Raw genomic sequence first — 19,937 nt, 5'->3', positions numbered from 1 at the left:
TTTCAGAATATCTTTATTCTCTCCGCACTCCACGTGTCATGCACCTAGAATCTAAAACAAACATTACTTAGAAAAACACATTAAAAATGTATACCATGAGACTAAGGCCTTGTTTACACTATCGCAGCAAGTCGACCTAAGTTACGATACTTCAACTAAGTGAATGACGCCGCGCTGCGTCAACGGGAGATGCTCTCTCGTCCACTTATCTTACTCCTCTAGTGGAGTACTAGAGTCAACCGGAGAATGCTCTGTGGTCAATTTAGCAGGTCTTCACTAGACGCGCTCAATCAACCCCCGTTGCATCCACCGCAGCAGCATCAATCCCCAGTAAGTGTAGATATAGCCTAAGTCTTTCCTTTCTTTTATACTGTTGATAATACACAAGTTAGAAGATAACAAACCAACCTTGTCCCAATGATTCTTTGCTGGTTTGTCCAGGTCGACCCTTTTCTCTCTTACCAAACAAGCGACCTATGGAAGATTTGATCCCCTTCTTTTTAGGGGCTTTGTGAAGGGAATCCTGGCTACTATTACTGCTACTGGGGTTGCTTACTTGCCCATCTTGAGAACCTGTAGAACTTTAAAGAAAAAACTTTTTAGTTTGTAAAAGAATACACACAAAATAATCCCTACTTTCAGCACAATACATTTTTATGGCAATTTGAGGTTTTGGTGGAAGCTGGTTAAGACTGTCAAGTTACCTCAGCAAATTAATTTCCAGTTTTTAAACATTTCTCGTTACAAAAGATGTGAAAAGCATCACAAGAAGATGTATCAAAAGATTAAATGGAGCATAAATAAAAACACCGGACAACATCCAATATCTCAACACTTTATCCCTTTTCTTATTAAGATATCTTATTAGGGTGACTGACTTATGTCAAGCAACTGCAGGTTATTTGTATATTACAATCCACTAGATGTCAGATTCCCTACCAAGTTCAGATGATCATAGGTTGAATTTAAGCCACAGATCTGGAAATGAGTTGCATAATAAATTAAAAATCCAGCTTCCTTTCATCTAACTTTCTTCTCTATAATATGCATTTTACATAAAGTGATAAAAAGAAAGGCAAACTGCTAGTACCTGAAAACTTCCCCATAGAAAACCAGCTGCCATTAATGAATGTGCTAAGGGGACTGCTTATACATATTAACTTTAGCAAATCAACTGACAAATTATTCTGACTTTTCCATTTACTTTAACTTTTCAGAAGTTTTAAAAATCAATTTCTTAAAACTTGCATGATTTGAACAACAACTTTGTAGTCAATCAGCTTTTTAAAAATCTGAACCTTAGCTACGTTATCTGAATATTACCCTCATATTTTTTTGCCATCTTGCTTACTTACTTTCTTATGTCCCTGATGTCTTCGTGGCTCAATGTATGCAAAGCTCCTTTATGGACTCTATCCAAATGCAGAGATCGAGGCGAAGATGGTGGTGATGTCTCACATTTTATTGTGGTCTTGTCATCTCGTACTTCTTCTCCAGAAACTGGAGACTACAGGAAAAAAAGAATGAAAACTTTAGGGTTTAGTTTTTAGCATGAATTCTACATTAATACTGTACAAAGAATTAAAAGAAAATGTATTGATTATTTTTTCACTTGACAGTGATAAGGTTCTCCCAGCTCTTTTATTCTGGGGCCATCATTTCTACTCTTTCATTCTCTCTGAACTTCCTCTTACTTTTGTAGACAACCAGTGTTGCTGAATTAATATTTCTGCTGGAAATCAGACCGTGGCAATCTTATATAGAATTCATTGCCTCCCTATCCAGCAAGTAGGGCTCAGAGCAAGTATACATTCCCTTTAACAACTCCCTAAAACTAAGTATGCTAATATTACAATATATACACACCTGACCCTTATTAGTTTTCAGTAAAGCCACATAAAACATTACTCCAATTATGAGGAACCAGAAGAGTTTTAAACAAGGTGTTCTAGATGTCATGGGCTTAGATGATTACCAGATTTAATCACAACTTCTTGAAATCAGGAATCCCTTTGTCAACACTTATGAAGTTCCTTCAAGTGTGATGAGGATCAGAAATTCAAACTAAGTAATTTAATTGTGTGCTGGTAATCTTCAAAATTCAATGCAAGTATGCCTTTACAGAGACACAGGAATGGCTACTGCAAATGGATAACATACTACACCCTTTACTTGGGGTAAAAGTGTTTCAAACTAAATTACTATTTCTTCCTCTAAAGCAGATCATCTTCCTTTTCATTTCTTTATTCCCATAATTTTTTATTAATTTAATTTAATATTATTTTAATAGTAGAGATTAAATCTGAACATGAAATAATTTGCAATTATTCACAAATATGTAACTCTTCCAGCGGATCTCATTTGCACTCATACTTTATTGTAAATGACACAGCAAAAGAACATAACTAAGTGGCTAAAGAGTTTACCTTTCTACGGTGTTTCCTTAAATCACTAGGCTGACCATGCATGCAAAGAAAAGAAATTAAGAGAAACCAGATTTATTGCAAACTCTGTAGCACAAACTCAAAGCATTAGCAGAGACAAAAACACATTAGGGAGAAGATAATATAGCAGAACATATATGGAAGAAAACTAGAAAATATTTAGACCACCATATAGTTGAAAAATCTAGCTTTATAATGGAAATACCGTAGATATGTAAATAGTAGTTTTAGAGGATAACAATATTTCACCCATATCTACAAGGCAAAATTAAAAAAGAAAACATTCTCAGCAAGAAAACCAGTAAATTAAATTTTGATTTCATTTTTTTTTTTTTTAAATAAGGAGAATACTTGGGCAAAGACTCTCCCTTGATCACACGTATCAGAGGGGTAGCTGTGTTAGTCTGTATCCACAAAAACAACGAGGAATCCTTAAAGACTAACAGATTTATTTGGGCATAAGCCTTCATGGATAAAAAACCCACTTCTTCAGATGCATGGAGATCCCTTGATCACAAAACCAAAAGGTACTCAAGGCAGGGACTGAGATTTCTATGTTGTCTGAGTTAGATCCTATGAATTTCAAACACTCTTCATTCTGACCAGTTTGGAATCTTGTTCCCTTTTCTGCACTTTATATAAGCAGATGCATTACAGTATTAATCATGAAATCCAGAACTCTGGCAGCAGTATTGTGAGGTAACTTACATTTAGGTTGTTGGAATGAATATGCCCAGTCTATTACCACTACTTCTTCTCCCCCACCCTCACCAAAATCTGTTGAATCTCACCTCTTAGACATTCCCAACCTTTAACAGTGTGCAGAGCAAAAGATCAAAGATTGTTCATTAACTGAAGTTGTACATAGAGCATAATCATATCAGACTGATACTGGTAAAAAATTACATTTATATAGTTTAGGAAACAGATTTACACTGTACTTGGCTACGTATTTTAAAAAAGGACTTCTAGGCAAAAAAAATTTGAGTATCAAAAATTCAATGCACTTTGTAATACAAACAAAGAATGTTTAAAAAGATAGGGTAGGTTTGGGCATTCGGTCCAAAAATAACTGGTCAATTGACCAGTCAAATATTAACAATTAATTCAAAAATTGACAAATATTTTCGAGTACTAATATATTAGAACAGTAAAAGGAAGGAAAAAAAAATACAACTTTATTGTCTCCAATAGGTATAGGGGAGATACTTATGCCCAATTACAAAAAACAAATTACATCAGTTATTTTCATTCAGAAAAATGCAAAACACAATTAAATTAAATACTAAAAATGCAGAATGGCACTATGATGCAATTAAAATAGTAGGCTGCCACATACATCAGGGTATTCTTGTTGGAATATTTGAGAATACCGGCCGTGGTCAATTGTAAGGTCACTGATTGACATTACTTGACTGGTCAATTGACTGGCTTGCCAAGTCTACTTGGATTAAAAATATGCAAAAGGTAAGCAAGCAAGGAAAATGTGTAAAGATTTGCTCAATCTTCAAATATTTCTGTTTTGATTATCAATGTTACTACAGTAAAAGCTGTGTTATCCGGCACTTTACCAACAGGAAAGCTCTAGAAACTGACATTTCAGGAAGGGCTAACGGGACATGGGCTCTGGGAGGGACTTTGGGTGCCGGAAGGGGCTTGGGGCACAGGAGGGGTTGTGGAGTGCCGGATCCAGACGGCGCTCATCTCAGATGGCTCCCCGCAAGTGGCGACATGTTCCTGATGCTCCTAGATGGACAAATGGCCACAGGGGCTCTGTGCGCTGCCCCCGTCCCACTCCGAGTGCTGGCTCCGCAGCTCCCATTGACCTGGAATGTAGCCAATTGAGCTGCAGGTGGAGGCAGCATACAGAGCTGCCTGGCTGCGCTTCTGCTTCAGAACAGACCAAGGTGAGTGCCGCCCAGATCTAGCGCCCCAAAACTCCTCCCACACTCCACACCCAAACTCCCTCCCTCCCAGAGCCTGCACCCCCTCTCATGCCCCAACCCCCAGGCCCGAGCCCTCTCCCGCACCCAAACTCCCTCCTTCTTAGTTAACCAGAATTTTTGACTTACTGGCATCCCCCATCCCCCCAACATGCCAGATAACAAAGAACAAGCTAATCAAATCACAGTATAGACTTAGTTTACCCTTGAGACTTCCATCAATAGAAAATAAATTAGATAACCCTGAAAGGTGCATCAAATATTAAACATACATGGATTCAGGGTCTAAATGTGCTATTTAAATACCACCCAAGGACATCATCCATTCCTCGTAAAGAAAATCTTAATCATTATAGGAACAGGTGAACAGAATAGAAAGATGAATAAAATCATAGATTAATCCAGTCCTCAATATCCAGTTAATTTTGGGATGGCTAAAGTAAAAGACACCACTGCAAGAAATCAACACTAATGAAAAAAAAAAAATAGTGTCAGCCAGCACTTGTTAAAGACAGCTACAAGCTTTTAATTCACTTGTTTTAAGTTAAACTAAAAAAGTAACAGCACTGAATTTTTAAAACCATGATTAAACTAGCTTGCATTCACAAATCTGGGACGGGGATGGGGGGAACCAAGGCAGCAGTACTATCTCTGTGATAGCATTTGATACAATGACATGGGCTTAATGCAAGCTAACAGGATTAATGTTAGCTAATGTTCATAAATAAAGTGGATTTTTATCAGGAAACTACAAAATAATGTAAAAAAATAATCCATTATTCACAATACACATTAATAAAAATCCAGTATCTCCACTCCTGTAGTTCTGGAGGAAGTTTAGGATCTTTATATTACCATACTTCAAAAAATTATTCAGTTATAATAGCTCGGCTAAATATTACCACATGTGATTTGGTCAGTTCCTTTAAATCTTGGAGTTGTGAATTTTCAGTTAAATCAATTACAGTTTCAGTTACTACTGAACAAAAAAAATTCATGACAATTTCTAGCTGCTACAGGACTTGCAGCTTATTTTTGCTCACTAAAACTAGATTTAAAAAAGTCATGCTGCATTGGGAGAGGAAGCCTTGGGAATAAATATTCTGACCTATTTTTTCATGGAAACAGCTGCGAAACTCATTTTTGAGTCAATTTCTGCAAAGAAAATATTTAGATTAGAACTTGCTTAAAACATTTCCTCTATAAATTGCTAGCTCAAATAGATTTATTTCAGTTCACTTCATAGCTGTACATTTCAAATGTAAACAACACTTAATCATTAACCTTCAAGTTTATTGGTTTCACATATTTATATAAAATTATTTATTTGTTGAGCATTCAATAGAAATGTGGATTACGACCAACAGGCAGCAATAAAACATGTATGATTTGAATAGACTTAAGAAAGAAGGGGCTAAATGGCTGTTGCACCAGGATTTGGAAGAAAAAGGCCAAGTTCTCCCAGGCACAGGCGGCAGCACAGAGCAAGACTAGGATGAGGAGACAAAACGTAGGTAAGAGATGTGAGCAGAGAAAAGAGAGATCAAACTCTTGGAGACTTTTTGAAAGTTAAGATCAGCAATTTGAACCTGATGTTGGAGGTGAAAGGACACAAGTAAAAAAAATTCAATAAGGGAAAATGATTCAAAGGACAAAGGTTACTGGGGTTATTTAGAATGAAGATATTTTCTATTGTAGAGAAAAAAAATCTGATACTTACTAGTGTCATGATACCTAGTCTGTCCACTTCCCGAGCTGGACTATGTGGAATGCGCCTTGGTGTGGAACGGCCACTGCCAGGAGGAGAGGAACCAGCGAGGGACCCACCAATAAAAGGAAGGGGAATGGAGTTCATTGACCGAAATCGTCCATTGTTATCTAGACTCCCGCTACCAACTCGACTTTCAATTTCCTCTGCTCGCTGCTCCGTATTTTCCTTTTCTTCTTGTATCAATCTAAAAAAAAAGTTTAAAGACTAGGTGATTTTCTTTTCTTTTTTTTTTTTTTTAAAGTTGATCAATTCACTGTAAAATAAGTATATTTGCAAAAGCAATGTGAGACTCAATTACACTGAGATAAGTGATGGGGCTGGCTGAATAATAGTTTTAAGTTCTGTGTGATTATTTGTAGGACTCTAGAAAACTAGACCTCTACAGACAGGAAAGACAAGACAGCTGCAATTCAAACAGACAACATATAAAAAGAATAGGAATTACGAGGTGACAAAAGGTACTGTGATTGATGTTTTGTTAGTATTGCAGTTCAGGTGTTTTATGTTCTGTCAAATTAGTAAAACTTCACAATGCAGAATAATATGTAGGCCTTTCCTTTCAGAAGAATTTATTTTAAAGGAAGAGCTTGAAAAGAGTGTTTAGGCACAATTAAGGAGAGGGATCCAAACACAGGGAGTTGTATAGAAGGACGAGTTAATATACTGTAATATTGTAAAAATATCATTTGGACTGAGAAACTGAAAGGTAGTCTAAGAGGAAGGCTAGCCTTGTGGCAAAAGCACCAGACTTCCTCTGTAAGCAAGGGCAAGTTATCACACCACTCTATACCTCAGTTTCCCTATCTATAAAAAGAGGTCAACACTTCCTTATTTCACAAGGATTTTGTGAAGCTTATTTGTAAAATGCTTCAAGAATCTCATATGAAAGTGTTATATATTCAAAGTATGTGGTAACTATCATTTAGTAAGTACAATATAATTAAAATGAAAACTGAAGGTACTATTTAAAAACAACAGAAACAAGGAAATCCAAAGAAGTTACAGCCTTTCTACTAAAAAAAACGGAGTACTTGTGGCACCTTAGAGACTAACCAATTTATTTGAGCATAAGCTTTCGTATTTTCCACTGAACGCATCCGATGAAGTAAGCTGTCGCTCACGAAAGCTTATGCTCAAATAAATTGGTTAGTCTCTAAGGTGCCACAAGTACTCCTTTTCTTTTTGCAGATACAGACTAACGCGGCTGCTACTCTGAAACCAGCCTTTCTACTATTATTACTCCACTGTGCCTAGGTATTTTACCTCTTGCACAGTACAGAAGATCATCCACTCTAACACCCTTGGAAGAATACTACGATAGTAGTAGTTACTACAGAAAAATTTATGGGAGAATAGCCAGCAACTTATCGCATGGCAGTTTAAATGATGAAGTTTTGCACTCAATTGCTATTAGCAGCAACAGCTACTACCACCACCACCATTTATATGGTAATGTCCATCCATATATACAGCATTAAAAGCATTTTACAAAGTTGGCCAAGCATAACCACTTTTTAATTTTTTTCTTTTTCAAATAAAACAGAGGTTGTGTGGCTTACTCATAACCACACACAAATCAATGGAAGATATTTAATTTCTGCTATAAAAGAAGCTTATTTTATCATAATTGTAATTAACAGATAAACTATACCTAATCTCTTTGTTAATTGCATCCAATTGCTCTTGAAGCATCATGGCTAAAGTCTGAGCATCAGCCTGACCACTAGGTGACAAAAGATCGACTGAACTGAATATAGTCTCTCTGTCATCTTCACCATCCGAGACATCAACATCACTCTCGAATGCTTGTGCTACATTTGCCAACACACTTGCTTGTTGTGCACGTTCCCAATCCTGTTCATTAAGGGTTTGAACCTGTTTAAAAAAAAAAAAATAGAAATCCCAATCTAATTGAAAAAAACAATATAAAACCTTTACTATTTAATTACTTTCAAGAAGCTAAAAAGATACAAAAACAAAGTCAACAAGTTCTCACTTACATGCTGTAGGTATCCATCAAGAAAGCAATATTTACAAAACAGTAAAAACAAAACCAGTTCTTTAGAAAACTGCAGACTTATAGTAATGGTTCAAATCATAGAAATCTCACACGTATCCCACGCAACTCTAATGCAATATTGCAAAGGTTTGCCAACAATATTAATCCAAATTCCATCATATGTTTGAGGGACAACTCAGTATATTTAGGAACTGAGCCCTGTCAAAACTCAAGTATTTAAAGGTACAGAGAGATTGCTTGCCAAATGATGGATAGCGTGCTAGACTATTAAATTGAAACTACATCATCTTTGAATGTGCACACAAATTAAAATCTGGATTTGGGTTGTTTCAGATGATATATTTCAGTTTCAAAGTTATATTTTCTATCACACTTTTTAACAATGAACACAGTATCAAAATCCCTACTTTTTCAGTTATTAAATAACAATTAAAACATACATTAAAAGTACGGGTAATTATGTATTTTAGTGAAACAGGAAATGTAGTGTATACAAAAAAAGCACAATCTAGCAAAAACCTACACTTTAAGGGACTGACGTTTTTATTTTGTATACTAAAGAAAAAGAAGAGTTTTTAAACGTCTAAGTAGCCCACTTTGGGAAGATACTATGATAAACTATAAATATTATAAGTGCGAAAAACTCTAGTGTCATTATTTAACAAGACTACACTATGCAGCAGTCACATACTATGTACTTCTATCCTACAAACTTGCAGTTGCCTATTAGATCAAAAGAATCCCAGCATATTTTGCTATCAAAGTAATAATGTTCCATTACCTTTGAAGGTTCATCACGTAGAGCTGCCAAACGCCCTTTCTGGGGCCGTCTTAACACTGATGAGGTGCTATAGGGATCCGTATGACTGTCAGCCACAGATAATGGTGTCATTGGATATCTGAAATCTGGTACACTACCCAAATGTGGTCGGCTAAAACGTGAACATAGATTAAATCTTTAGATGTTCGGAAAAGACTGTTCTTGCTCCTCCAGTTTTAATTTTTAAACTGAAAGTACTATTGTAACATTGGCATAGAAATGTTCATTACTACACTCAGTAAACATGTTTAAAATTATAAGAGAAAAACAAAATATAACAAAACTGATTTTAATCTCTAGCAAAACAGTATTCTCATTAAATGCTTGTACCTATGATGAAGAGAAGTGGCTCTGATCCTCATTTGGTCATTTTCAGCCCTCATTGCTTCTATATTTAGTACCAGTTGATCCTGCAAAGAATAGAACAAGAAAAACAAATCAGGAAACAAACATACAAGAGCTCTGCCATTACATTCATTTAAAAAAAAAAAAGTGTACATCTTCCAGGCCCATAGAGCTCATTTCCACTATTATGTGTTCCATGCAACGGATTGCCTTCAAAACTACTCCTCAGTGAAGCAGGCCTTCAAAAGACTTCTGCCATATTAACAGTGGTTACCATTAAATCACCATTACTGATCTACCAAACACCAGAGAGCAGCATTGGAAGTACTGTGGTAATTGAGATGCCTCATTCAATTATGCAAGGTTAATGCTGATTTTTTCTTTTAATTGAAACAACTGAATAAGGGATGTATCCACATGTGAATGACTGGCTAACACTGATTAGAGTAAATGAGAAAACTGAATTAGTAAAGACAGCCTGAGGATGGCTGAAGCTCTGTACAAAACAGGACCTTAAATCCAGCCACTTGCAACTAGGATCTCCTCATGCTTCCCAGAATTTTATATGTAAATAGTAACTGAATGATTGAATAAGTCACTTCAACAGAAGACTGATATGAGTGAAATTAGGAACCTAGATAGCCAATGGCGAGTGGCAGTTCCCAGGTTGAGAACTCTTGTCCCATGCCACAGATATTCAAAGCCCATCCTGCAGAACACACTAATATAACCTGCAGCTCTTAGTTTCTTTAAATCTGCATAACTGATGTAAAACCTGTGCAACTTGGCCAACCCTGAAACTCACTTCACAGCAAAGTATTTTAGGACACATAGTACATACCATTGCTGAATAAGCCATACAAGTATTGTGATGTCAGAGCAGACATTCCCATAGCTGCTCACAATGTGAATCACCACAACTTTGGGAAACAGTCAATGAAAGGTTGTGCCCAACATTATTTAGAAAGAAGTGGGATGGCCAGACAATTAAAGGAATTTTGTGATTTCTGAGACCCCATGCCCAGAAAGTATAATCCAATCCTCTCCTCCAAAACATCTTCAACACCTTTCGTGACAAGAGCTCTGCTCCTGGTGATTCTGAGCTGCTTAATCCTCCCCCGACCGACAAGAGCTCAACACAGCAGCCAAGTATGATAGGTGCTTCTCCTGTCCCACTCCATAATTTTTGGAGTAGTTTTTAAAACAGTAGTGTACAAATTTCACAATATTGTTCAGTAGCAAGCTTCTCAAAATGTACACTGGATGCCTGTGTTATAAAAATATACATTAAGATGCACTTGACACTGAAAAGTTTTATTTGTGTTTTTACTGCTCAATGCATAAGCTATGCAAAAATATGAGTTAGACAGGGCCTTCAGAATCCTGGTAAATCATCAATACAGCCCTCTTGTTTTCACCTAGTTTGTACCTACCTGAATTAAATTAAATAGACAATTCTGCTGAAAAACTTAAGTCACCTGTAAAAGCTGCAACAATAATCCTCTGAACCAAAGGAGGCAACCAATCTTTTACAATAAATAGTACTAATTGTGCCACAAGAAATTACCAAGACCAAGTCAAGAAACCAAGGAAGTTTAAATATTTTTACACAACCTGCTATAACTAGAAAGTTTTTTAGTATAGTTTATATCATATTCCAGCTATGTCCCAATGAAACAGTTAGTTTCTCAAATCAAAATGTATCTGTATAATACCTTTTCATGTTGAAGATCCTCTACTTGCTTCTTTGCATTTTCAACTTCTCGAAGAAGAGAGTTCTAAAATAAAATTTATTGCACAAGTTATGTTACTGTTAATCATCGTAGATCTTTCAATTTTTGAAGGGTGATTAAGAAAAGCTATTACAAAGGTCCATTACATAAGGCATAACTGCAGTACCTCTTTTAACTCATAGCTACTTAATTTATTAACTAAAGAAAACTATTTGTTGGGCATACCACTGTTATTTTTTTAATATAATTAAAATAGATTCAGACTCCTGGGTCTGTGCTCCTCTATATGATTAAATTACTAGTGATAAAAGTTACCAGAACACTAAACAATTACAACTAATAATTAGAGCCCTGCAAATTTGCAGACCATTTTTGTGGATTGAGGACTGGATGATACAAATTTTGTATCTGTGCTGGGCTCTACTAACAAACAGTGGTTTTATCTGTTTGCTAGTTTCCTTTTGACAAAGTTATTCTAAGTAGCAGAAATATAATTTTAATGAAAAAGATGACTCTTAGACAATCAAATCAGGATTGTGGTACAGTTACCGCCATACAGTAATTTGTCAGCTATACAGCATTGTAAATGCCGGCACTCTTATAGTTCTCATTAAGAAGAGTGCAGGGATTTGCATAGTCATCATATGGCTGTTTATTAATATCTGTACTATAAATATACACATTTTATACAATAACTAGCCACTACGATCATGCTCAAACTGACTCCCCAACTCAGACTACGAAAGTTGTCTGTCAGCTACAAAGATCACCACCACCACCAAAGCATCTGGCTTCCTTCAGCTGAAGGACAAGACCTCCAATAATGTATGCAACTGTAGTAAACAATAACAATGAAAATGGCAGTGTCACTGCAAAAGGGAAGTTGTTTTAGGAAGTTTAAAACCTTTTGACTTATTTTCTCCTCCCCCGCCCAAACCTGTTACACACTTATCTTGAAAATTCTTGTTTTTAATTGTTTGCATCTTAATTCAGTTTTGAAACACTGTAAGCTACAATATAGGACATTCTGGGGAGAAAGGCTTAATGACCCGGATAGAGACAAATGTGATTCTATGCAACTATGCATTTTTGTTGGTTTCCTATTAATCATTCATTTATACAGAAAAGTAACAGTACTTTTCTGAGCATTAATACTAACAGTGAAGTATATCTAAACATTTCTTTTTACTTCATGAATATTATCTCAAACTTAGAGAGGTCAGTCTTATTCCAGAAAGAGGTTTTGTATCATGGTCAGGTCAAACATACAGGCACTGCAACACAGCACATAAAATACATTCGCTGGTGGTGGGAACAGGTCAGTGCTTTGAATCTTGCTTCCCCGCTATGTTACAAAGCCAGAGGCCAAATATTTCAGATTTAGGGAGCCTACCTTTAAGCACTTAATTCATTAGCTCCCAAAATTAGCCAAGAGGGCCACAGCAGAGCTTTAGTCAGTCATGCCTGATTTTCCTCAGTTCCCTTTGAGAACAAAAGCAGAGAGGAAAGCAAAACCCCAGCTCTCTTGGCATTGTAGCAAAGAAGTCATCTGCCTCTAGAGCCCCGGAATAGTATTGTCAGAAACTCAGCTGGGGTGCTGGAGACAGACCACTTGCTTGTCACAGTGAAAACAAGTGCCTCTGAAAGTTCAGATGGATCATAAAATATGCCAACATGTTGAAGTCTTTAAAGAAAGGGCCATTTAACTTTTACTGAAGAGTTTTCCCAGGTGAGCACTGTATTACAGAAGACTCAAATCTACATCTTCAATACGGGAGACTGAAATGATCACTGAACAAAAGGAGAAAATGCTACCACAGAAGGAAATTCCTTGTTTTCCTTTAAGGATTCTTTCATCCTACTGGGAGGAATCTCTGAAGTACTACAGATGAAAGTAAGCCAATAAGTGAAAGTCCATGCAGGCTGCAAGATGTCACAAGCTGGAAGAGGAGCTGAATTAGGAGGGCAAAGAACAGAACCTTGGACAGAGGTCTGAAGCACACAATAACTGATCACTTGGTCCAGTGACCATTTTTATAGTCAAGTAGACATTCTCCTGTGAGGGAAAGATGATATTTCTCTAGCTGACAGGATCACCACCATGATCCAGGAAACGTTGGACTAGACAGGAAAGGAGGAGTAGGGCAAATGATATAGGAGAAGAATGGGACTCAAGATCTGTGTTCTGTTCCTGACTCTGCAACAGACTTCTTGTATGACCCAAAACCAAACATGTTTATACGGACAACGCCAATCATCAATAGAAAGCATAAAAATCCTTTAAAAAAAAATTAAAGGAATCCCCCTCCCCATCCCCTAAGAATTAAGTTTAGAACATAGAAAGCACTCTTGATAAATTGGCTTAGTTTTCTAAGAATCAGCTATTTTCAAAAAGTCATGCTGATAGTGTCTCTAAATGGAAGTTGTTTATGATAAAAGATACATTATTTAACAAATAAAGTTACAAGACTAAATTATATATGTATTGTAAAATGTGTAACAAGCATATTGCTAAACATTTCATTAACTTCTAAGCTACTTTCATCATCACATTAAATTATTTTCTACCTTATCTTCCAGAGCAGCCATCCTTTCCTTGAGATGAAGCTGAAGTCTTTCATTGGATTCAGACAGAAGTTTATCAACAGTATCTGATAAACGTTTATTATGTTCTTCATTCATCTTCTCTCTGTGTCTAGCCTAAGTTATTTAGGAAGCATTAAAAGTATGATTAATTCAAAGCTGTTGAAGTTATCTGTCCTACAAAACATTTAAAAAAAAAAGTGTCATTTAGAAAGATCTCCAGATTGTTAAAACTGTAAGGCTCATCAAACCCAAACTCCTTATTTTCTCCAATGAAAGACACTTTCCTCAAAGGTTCAGAATTAATCCAGATACCTTGATCATCCAAAGGCCTTCAGAGATACCCAAAACCTTCAGATAATCAGAAGTACTAGATTCGCTGGCTTCCAAGTGTGAGTTTACAGTATAGTGACTAAGTCGATTTCAAAGCCTGCAGAGCCAACTCCAAGGCCAGCTGACTCAGTATGTCTACAGAAGATTTTTTTTTTTGTGAGAAGGGAGATCTAATTAGAATAAATTGTGGTAGACCGGTACTTTTCAACATTTTATTTCAAATTTCAGTTGGAAACTCAAAGCTCACAATCAAGTTCACTAACTTTAATTAAGAGCAACAACTAACAATCATCATAAATCCCCCAACCTCGCTGCAACTTTTAGCACCACATTAGAGGTGGGACATAGAAGAAGGGAAGGCCCAGCTCAACCACAGGCTACCATGCAAGGGATCAGAGTTTTACTTTTCAGGTTGATTTCTATACCAAAAAAATATTTTTGTAATACCCTTTGCAATTCCTGATTCTTTTCCTCCAATTGTGCTTCCATCTGTCGTAACCGTTCTTCAATGTTGCCATGTCTCTCCTCAGCCTGTCAATTTGAAAACAAACTAGAACTAGTATTTAACTCTTTAAGAATGTACTGAAGACTGATGTGCTAGCAGGAAGCATAACATGCTTTTGCGTGCAAACTGCCATTTTTGTCTATATGAAGTGCAAAACAGCTTACTACCAGAACCTAAGAATCCTCATTAGGTTAAATGATGATCAATTAATCCTCCCACACCGGAATTTCATGGTTCAACCATTGCTGACAATGGACTTCTCACCAGGAAAATTTACATTCATATTTCCAACAATGCAATAATGTACAAATCCTGTCACAGGATTTCCTCTCTACCCTCATCCCCATTGCCTATGTTAGTAATCATAAAAAGCAGAAAGCGGCAAGCAGAAACAAGGACCCGTGTACAAATTCTACCTTCCTAAACTTGGAGGCAAGTTCCAACAGTTTAGCCTCTTTAGCAGCAGAGTTCCGAGAAGACAAAGGGTCAGACTACAAAGCCAATAAAGGGATAGGAAAGATTGAAAAAAAAATATGAAAACAGACTTTAAAGACACTCAAGAAGTCCATTTATAGCTACTAGACATACTATTGCTTCATACTATAAGCCGCTATTCTCCCTGCAGCAATTTAAGGACATATAATGCAAGCTGAAATTTGACTGCCCATTACTTAAAATCTTCAGCTCAATCCTTGGTTAGGCCTGGCCTATACCTAAAAGTTAGGTCAACAGATACACTACTCCAGGGTGTGACAAGTTCATACCCTTAAGCACCACAGCTATGCCCATCTAACCTTCAGTGTCGATGCAGCTAGGTCAACAGAAGAGTTCTTCCATCAATCTGTCTGCCGCTGGTAAGAGAGGTAGATTACCTACAGCGATGGAAAAACCCCTTCTGTTGCTGTAGGAATTGTTTATACGATGGCACTACTGTGGCATAGCAGCAGTGCTGTAATGCAGACATGGCCTTAATTTTAAAAAAAGGAAGAAACTGTCTTCTTCCCTGCCAAGTCATAAGTTGCTGATCGTATTAAATGACTCCCAGCACATTCTTTCTGGAGTAAAGCAGTTCTATACAGTAACAAAAACAGTAATTCAAACAGCAAAGGGAAAGGAAACAATTTTCACAATGCAACACACAAAGCTGATACAAAAGCTGCTACAGCAAACTCCCAATAATAGAAATACAGAAAGAGGAAGTCATTAGAATTTAAATATTTTGAACATATGCTAGATAATTAGAAGAATGAATAAACAGAAAGCACAGAATACAGAAAACATTTTACTGATTCTGTTTGGAAAATCAGTGAAAATAAGACTGAGAACAGAATTGCTATAGTTGGAATGACCACAGAAGAGACACTCTCACAATGCAGTGAATTACTGTCCCACCTTTGAAAGTGCTGCAACTCTTTGTGCCAGTTCAGCCTCCACCTCAGGCAAAGTCTCAGCTTTTCTCAAAGTCTGCTGCAACTTTTGCTCAGCCAGTTCGAGTCGTTCTTGCAACTGTCTGTTCTTATCTTCACTCTAAAGATCGAGAATGCAAGAGTCACCATTTACAACTAACATGGTAGCTACTTGTTCCTTTATCAAATACTGGAGTAGAGAGACAGACAGCTTCCTTTATTAGACTAATGGAAAACAGTTTTTCAGCATTGATTGTACTTTCCAAATACAAAAAGGAGAAAAGCAGCTTCCCAAACTAACTTTTAAAATTAAGTTTGCCAAATAAAAGTGCTATTTCACTGCACTAAAAATTGAATTCCTTCATAAACACAACCACAGCATGCACACTATCATGAAGGCACTGCTTATGGATCCAATTTTAAGGTTATGCAGAGGTTTGTAGTTATAGAGGAGATCAAATTCCTTTGCTATTTAAGTAAAATTAGTTATATGAGCACTAAATGAGCACTAAACACTTAGTTTTCTGGCAAAGTTAAAAGTAAATGTGTTCAGTATTTTAGAAGTTAAGGTTAAAAATGACTTAATGTTTCCTTCTGTTCCCTCTAGCTAAGTGACTGGCTTATAACCCTTCAAAGTTTAAATTAATTTAGTTGTACACAAATATCTCAGGCATAAACCAGTTTTCTTTTTTCAATAAAATAAAGAAAGAAAGTGATGAGCATTATTTGGTGCAACTGTTTCTGTCTAAGTCAAAGGAAAGAGATGGATCAAAATTATTCAAAATCAGAAATGGTTCCTGTCAAGGTTCCTCCCTGACTCTGAACTCTAGGGTACAGATGTGGGGACCTGCATGAAAACCTCCTAAGCTTTCTTTTACCAGCTTAGGTTAAAACTTCCCCAAGGTACAAATTAATTTTACCCTTTGCCCTTGGAATTTCCACTGCCACCACCAAACTGGGTTTACTGGGAAACGTAGTTTGGACACCCTGCTCCCTACCTACTTTCTCAATCCCCAAGCAATCCACTTTCCTTCATTCTGTCCTCTCTTCCAGGTAGCCCCACTCACCTAACTGCTTCCCTTCCTAGACCCTTAGCTAGAGCCATCAGCCAGCTGCTCATCTTATTGTGCTATCTCTCTGCTAAGATTCAAAGGGAGTCCTGGTATGATATCCATTGCCTCCCACAGGTTTGCTCAGTCTAGGTTAGAGCAGTGGTCCCCAAACTGTGGGGCAAGCCCCCCTAGGGGGACACTGAGAAACATTCAGGGGGGCATGACAGGGCCCAGGCCAGCCCCAACGGAGGGCAGGAAGGAAGCACCACCCAGCCGAGTTATGCCCTCAGCTCTGGCCCCAGCCTTGGCCTCTGGCTGCTGGCCTGGCTGCAGCGACACCTCCAGCCTCAGCTCTGCTCCCAACCCCGCCTCCAGCTCAGTCCCTGGCACCTGGCCATGGCTCCAGCCCCAGCTCCCCGGGGGCGGGGGTAGGGAGGGAGAGAGGAGGAAGAAGGCAGGGCTAAATAGGGGCACGATGTGAAAAGTTTGGGGACCACTGGGCTAGAGACATGCATGCACAGAGGCAATAAGGATAAAAGGTTCATAAAGGCTCTACACCAGAAATAAGAGATGCAGACTAGTCATTGTGGGGAGACAGGAAAAGGAGGAAACAGCCAAGCATTAGGATTAATCAGTGGGGTTGAACAGTGGTGCTGAGAAGGGATGGGCAGTGGAGCTCTTCCCTTCTACCTCTACCCCACACTCTCCTGTCCTGTTAAACTTTCAAACATTTTATAAAAATGGAGCTCAAAGTTACTCCAGCAAGCCAAGGAGTCCAGGGGCATGAAGCAAGCTGCAGTACATGAAGAAGAGATCTAGAAAGGGATCAAGCATGGGGCAGCCCAGAGAACCAGCAGAAGCAGAGATGTAGGTGAACAAGTATAGGAGCTTAGAGGGGGGTTGATAAAAGTGGGAAATCATAGGCAAAGTTTTAACATAATACACTCCACTAATTCCAAAGCAGCTATAATTCACACACATGCAAAAATATGCAAAAGGACAGCACCAGTGTGCCTCCCCAAGATCTGTCAAGAGCACAACCTTCTCTGCCATAAGCTTTATACGTCAAAATGTTTAATTATTTGTTGCTCAACAACAAAATCATGGAATTTCCACACAAAACACTATTAGTTAAGAATACTTAACTACATTTCTTTTCAACACAACCATTTAGAGAGTCTCCAGTTAGAATTACAACATCCTCCAAGTGAACATTAACACTTTTCACTAATAATCATACCCAGATACACAGACTCCTCACCTCCACAACAAATTCTTTTCATTTCCAACATAAAATTGGAATTCCAATTCTTCAAAGAGAAAACAATCTAAAATACAACCTTAACTTTGACCTCAGACTTTCACAGGCAACCATAGCACATTAGACTTATTTTTAAAGTATGACTGCTCGTAAAAAGTAAGTTCCTTAGCACACATTGGGTACTACTATAGTTTAAATATTACCATCTTCATCAGGAATATATTGAACAGAATTTTCTTAATATTTTAATTAAAATTATTACCTGTCGGTGCATGGAGTCTTTATTAGCAATTTCATTTTCAAGTTTATCATTGAGGTCATGCACAGATGTAGCTTCACGCTGTGCAGCGAGGTAGCGTTTTTCAAGAGTTGTAATTCTCTCTTCCATGTCTTCCTTTTGGGCCATGGCCTATATTATGAGAAACTACATTTACTCACTAAAAGCTATGAATTATTTATTTAATAATCTGGGCTAAAACCGTATCATAGAATTCTATGATTCTATGATACTGTTTTAGCCCAGATTATCAAACATACTTACTGATTGTGCTGTAAGAATGAGAAAGTATAAGGTGTTGAAATATTTACTTAGAAGAATTGTGTTATTAAATTACACACTCACTTTAAAATAAAAAAAAGGACTAGCACAGAGTCAAGTAGTGAGTTACAGAATGCTTAATTGTTATTCACCTCAGAATTATTACAATATTAGAGTAGTTTTCCTTATAGTGTGTTAGACTGAACTTAACGCACTTAAATTTTTTTAACTTGGAGCCTTAAATTCAGCTCTTAAACTCATATTCAGCCATTAAATTTTAAAAAAAGTGTCCTATCTTTAAAGGTTTTGTGTACTCCTAAATCCCACTAAAGTTCAGATGTGCTTCAGGAGCTCAGTATCTTTAAAACCAGGATCTTTATTTAGGTAGCTAGATATGGATTTAAGAGCCTAATTTTAGGCACTAAAGTTTGAATATTTGGGGTTAGGCTTTGACATCTTTTCCAGATTGTCTATTTTTGCATAGTGTACAGCACTGCTTACATTTCCAGACTAAAATTTATTTTAAAAATATCATTGAATGTTATCTCCCAGCTTCTTTTAAGTACACTTTAAATCACCTTTAGAACAGTCGGTCTTATTACACAAAGTTCCACAAATCAAAGAAACTGTGAGGATTATGTTCTGTACTCTGAAATCTTTGAAAATACGAAGTGTTTTATATTGTAGATATTAGGCATTTTTCAAACAATTTGTTATAGTTAACTTAAGGAAAAAAAGAATTGACAAAAGTTAGGGTATCTAAATTTTATTCTTATTCCTAGAGTAGCCTTGCCCTTAGAGGATTACAGAGATAGCAATGTTTATCGTATTTGTGTATTCATGAATTTTTGGTAGAACATCTATTCTAAAGCAAGCATGGATAAATTCCACATCTTTTTTCCCCCTGGGGTAGCTACATATATGCAACACCAAATTTTCCTTGATCTAAGTCTAGACCCTAGCTGACAATTAGCAAAATACATTTCTTCCAGCCCAGAGGGCAGAATGTAGGACACCTACAAGATTGTTAATGTTTCTACTAATTAATTAGTAACCATCACTTTAGCAAACAATAGAAACACAAAATTGAGAATACACAATTGAACGATACAACATCAAGAAAATTAGCACTCAGGAATGAGCTAAGCAATTAGGCCCAGATCCAAAGAGGCACTTAGGTGCC

The 19,937-nt window shown here is 37.0% G+C and overlaps 1 protein-coding gene across 13 annotated transcripts in view; it reads right to left on the bottom strand.

Moving 5' to 3' along the window:
* Positions 1 to 19,937, bottom strand: part of PPFIA1 (PTPRF interacting protein alpha 1) — an 87,719-nt gene that overhangs the window by 34,055 nt on the left and 33,727 nt on the right. For 8 of the 13 annotated variants that reach the window (XR_012159381.1, XM_073347871.1, XM_073347873.1 and 5 more), the window contains exons 8-19: positions 18,479 to 18,625; positions 15,890 to 16,024; positions 14,440 to 14,523; positions 13,645 to 13,776; positions 11,059 to 11,121; positions 9,329 to 9,408; positions 8,960 to 9,110; positions 7,810 to 8,033; positions 6,108 to 6,342; positions 2,427 to 2,456; positions 1,356 to 1,507; positions 409 to 581 (exon numbers count right to left, since the gene is read on the bottom strand). Coding sequence is in view for 12 of the 13 variants with exons in the window: in XM_073347871.1 (XP_073203972.1) it covers positions 409 to 581; positions 1,356 to 1,507; positions 2,427 to 2,456; positions 6,108 to 6,342; positions 7,810 to 8,033; positions 8,960 to 9,110; positions 9,329 to 9,408; positions 11,059 to 11,121; positions 13,645 to 13,776; positions 14,440 to 14,523; positions 15,890 to 16,024; positions 18,479 to 18,625 (1,606 nt within the window). In the remaining variant the exon portion in view is untranslated. Of the gene's footprint in view, positions 1 to 408; positions 582 to 1,355; positions 1,508 to 2,426; positions 2,457 to 6,107; positions 6,343 to 7,809; positions 8,034 to 8,959; positions 9,111 to 9,328; positions 9,409 to 11,058; positions 11,122 to 13,644; positions 13,777 to 14,439; positions 14,524 to 14,913; positions 14,989 to 15,889; positions 16,025 to 18,478; positions 18,626 to 19,937 lie in introns of all 13 variants that reach the window. The other 5 variants (XM_073347881.1, XM_073347884.1, XM_073347875.1 and 2 more) reach the window with 3 other exon arrangements.

Source organism: Lepidochelys kempii, chromosome 6 (genome assembly GCF_965140265.1).
Source record: "Lepidochelys kempii isolate rLepKem1 chromosome 6, rLepKem1.hap2, whole genome shotgun sequence".
Taxonomy (NCBI): Eukaryota; Metazoa; Chordata; order Testudines; family Cheloniidae; genus Lepidochelys; species Lepidochelys kempii.
The sequence above is the reverse complement of the archived record's forward strand: the minus strand, read 5'-3'. Positions and strand labels throughout refer to the sequence as shown.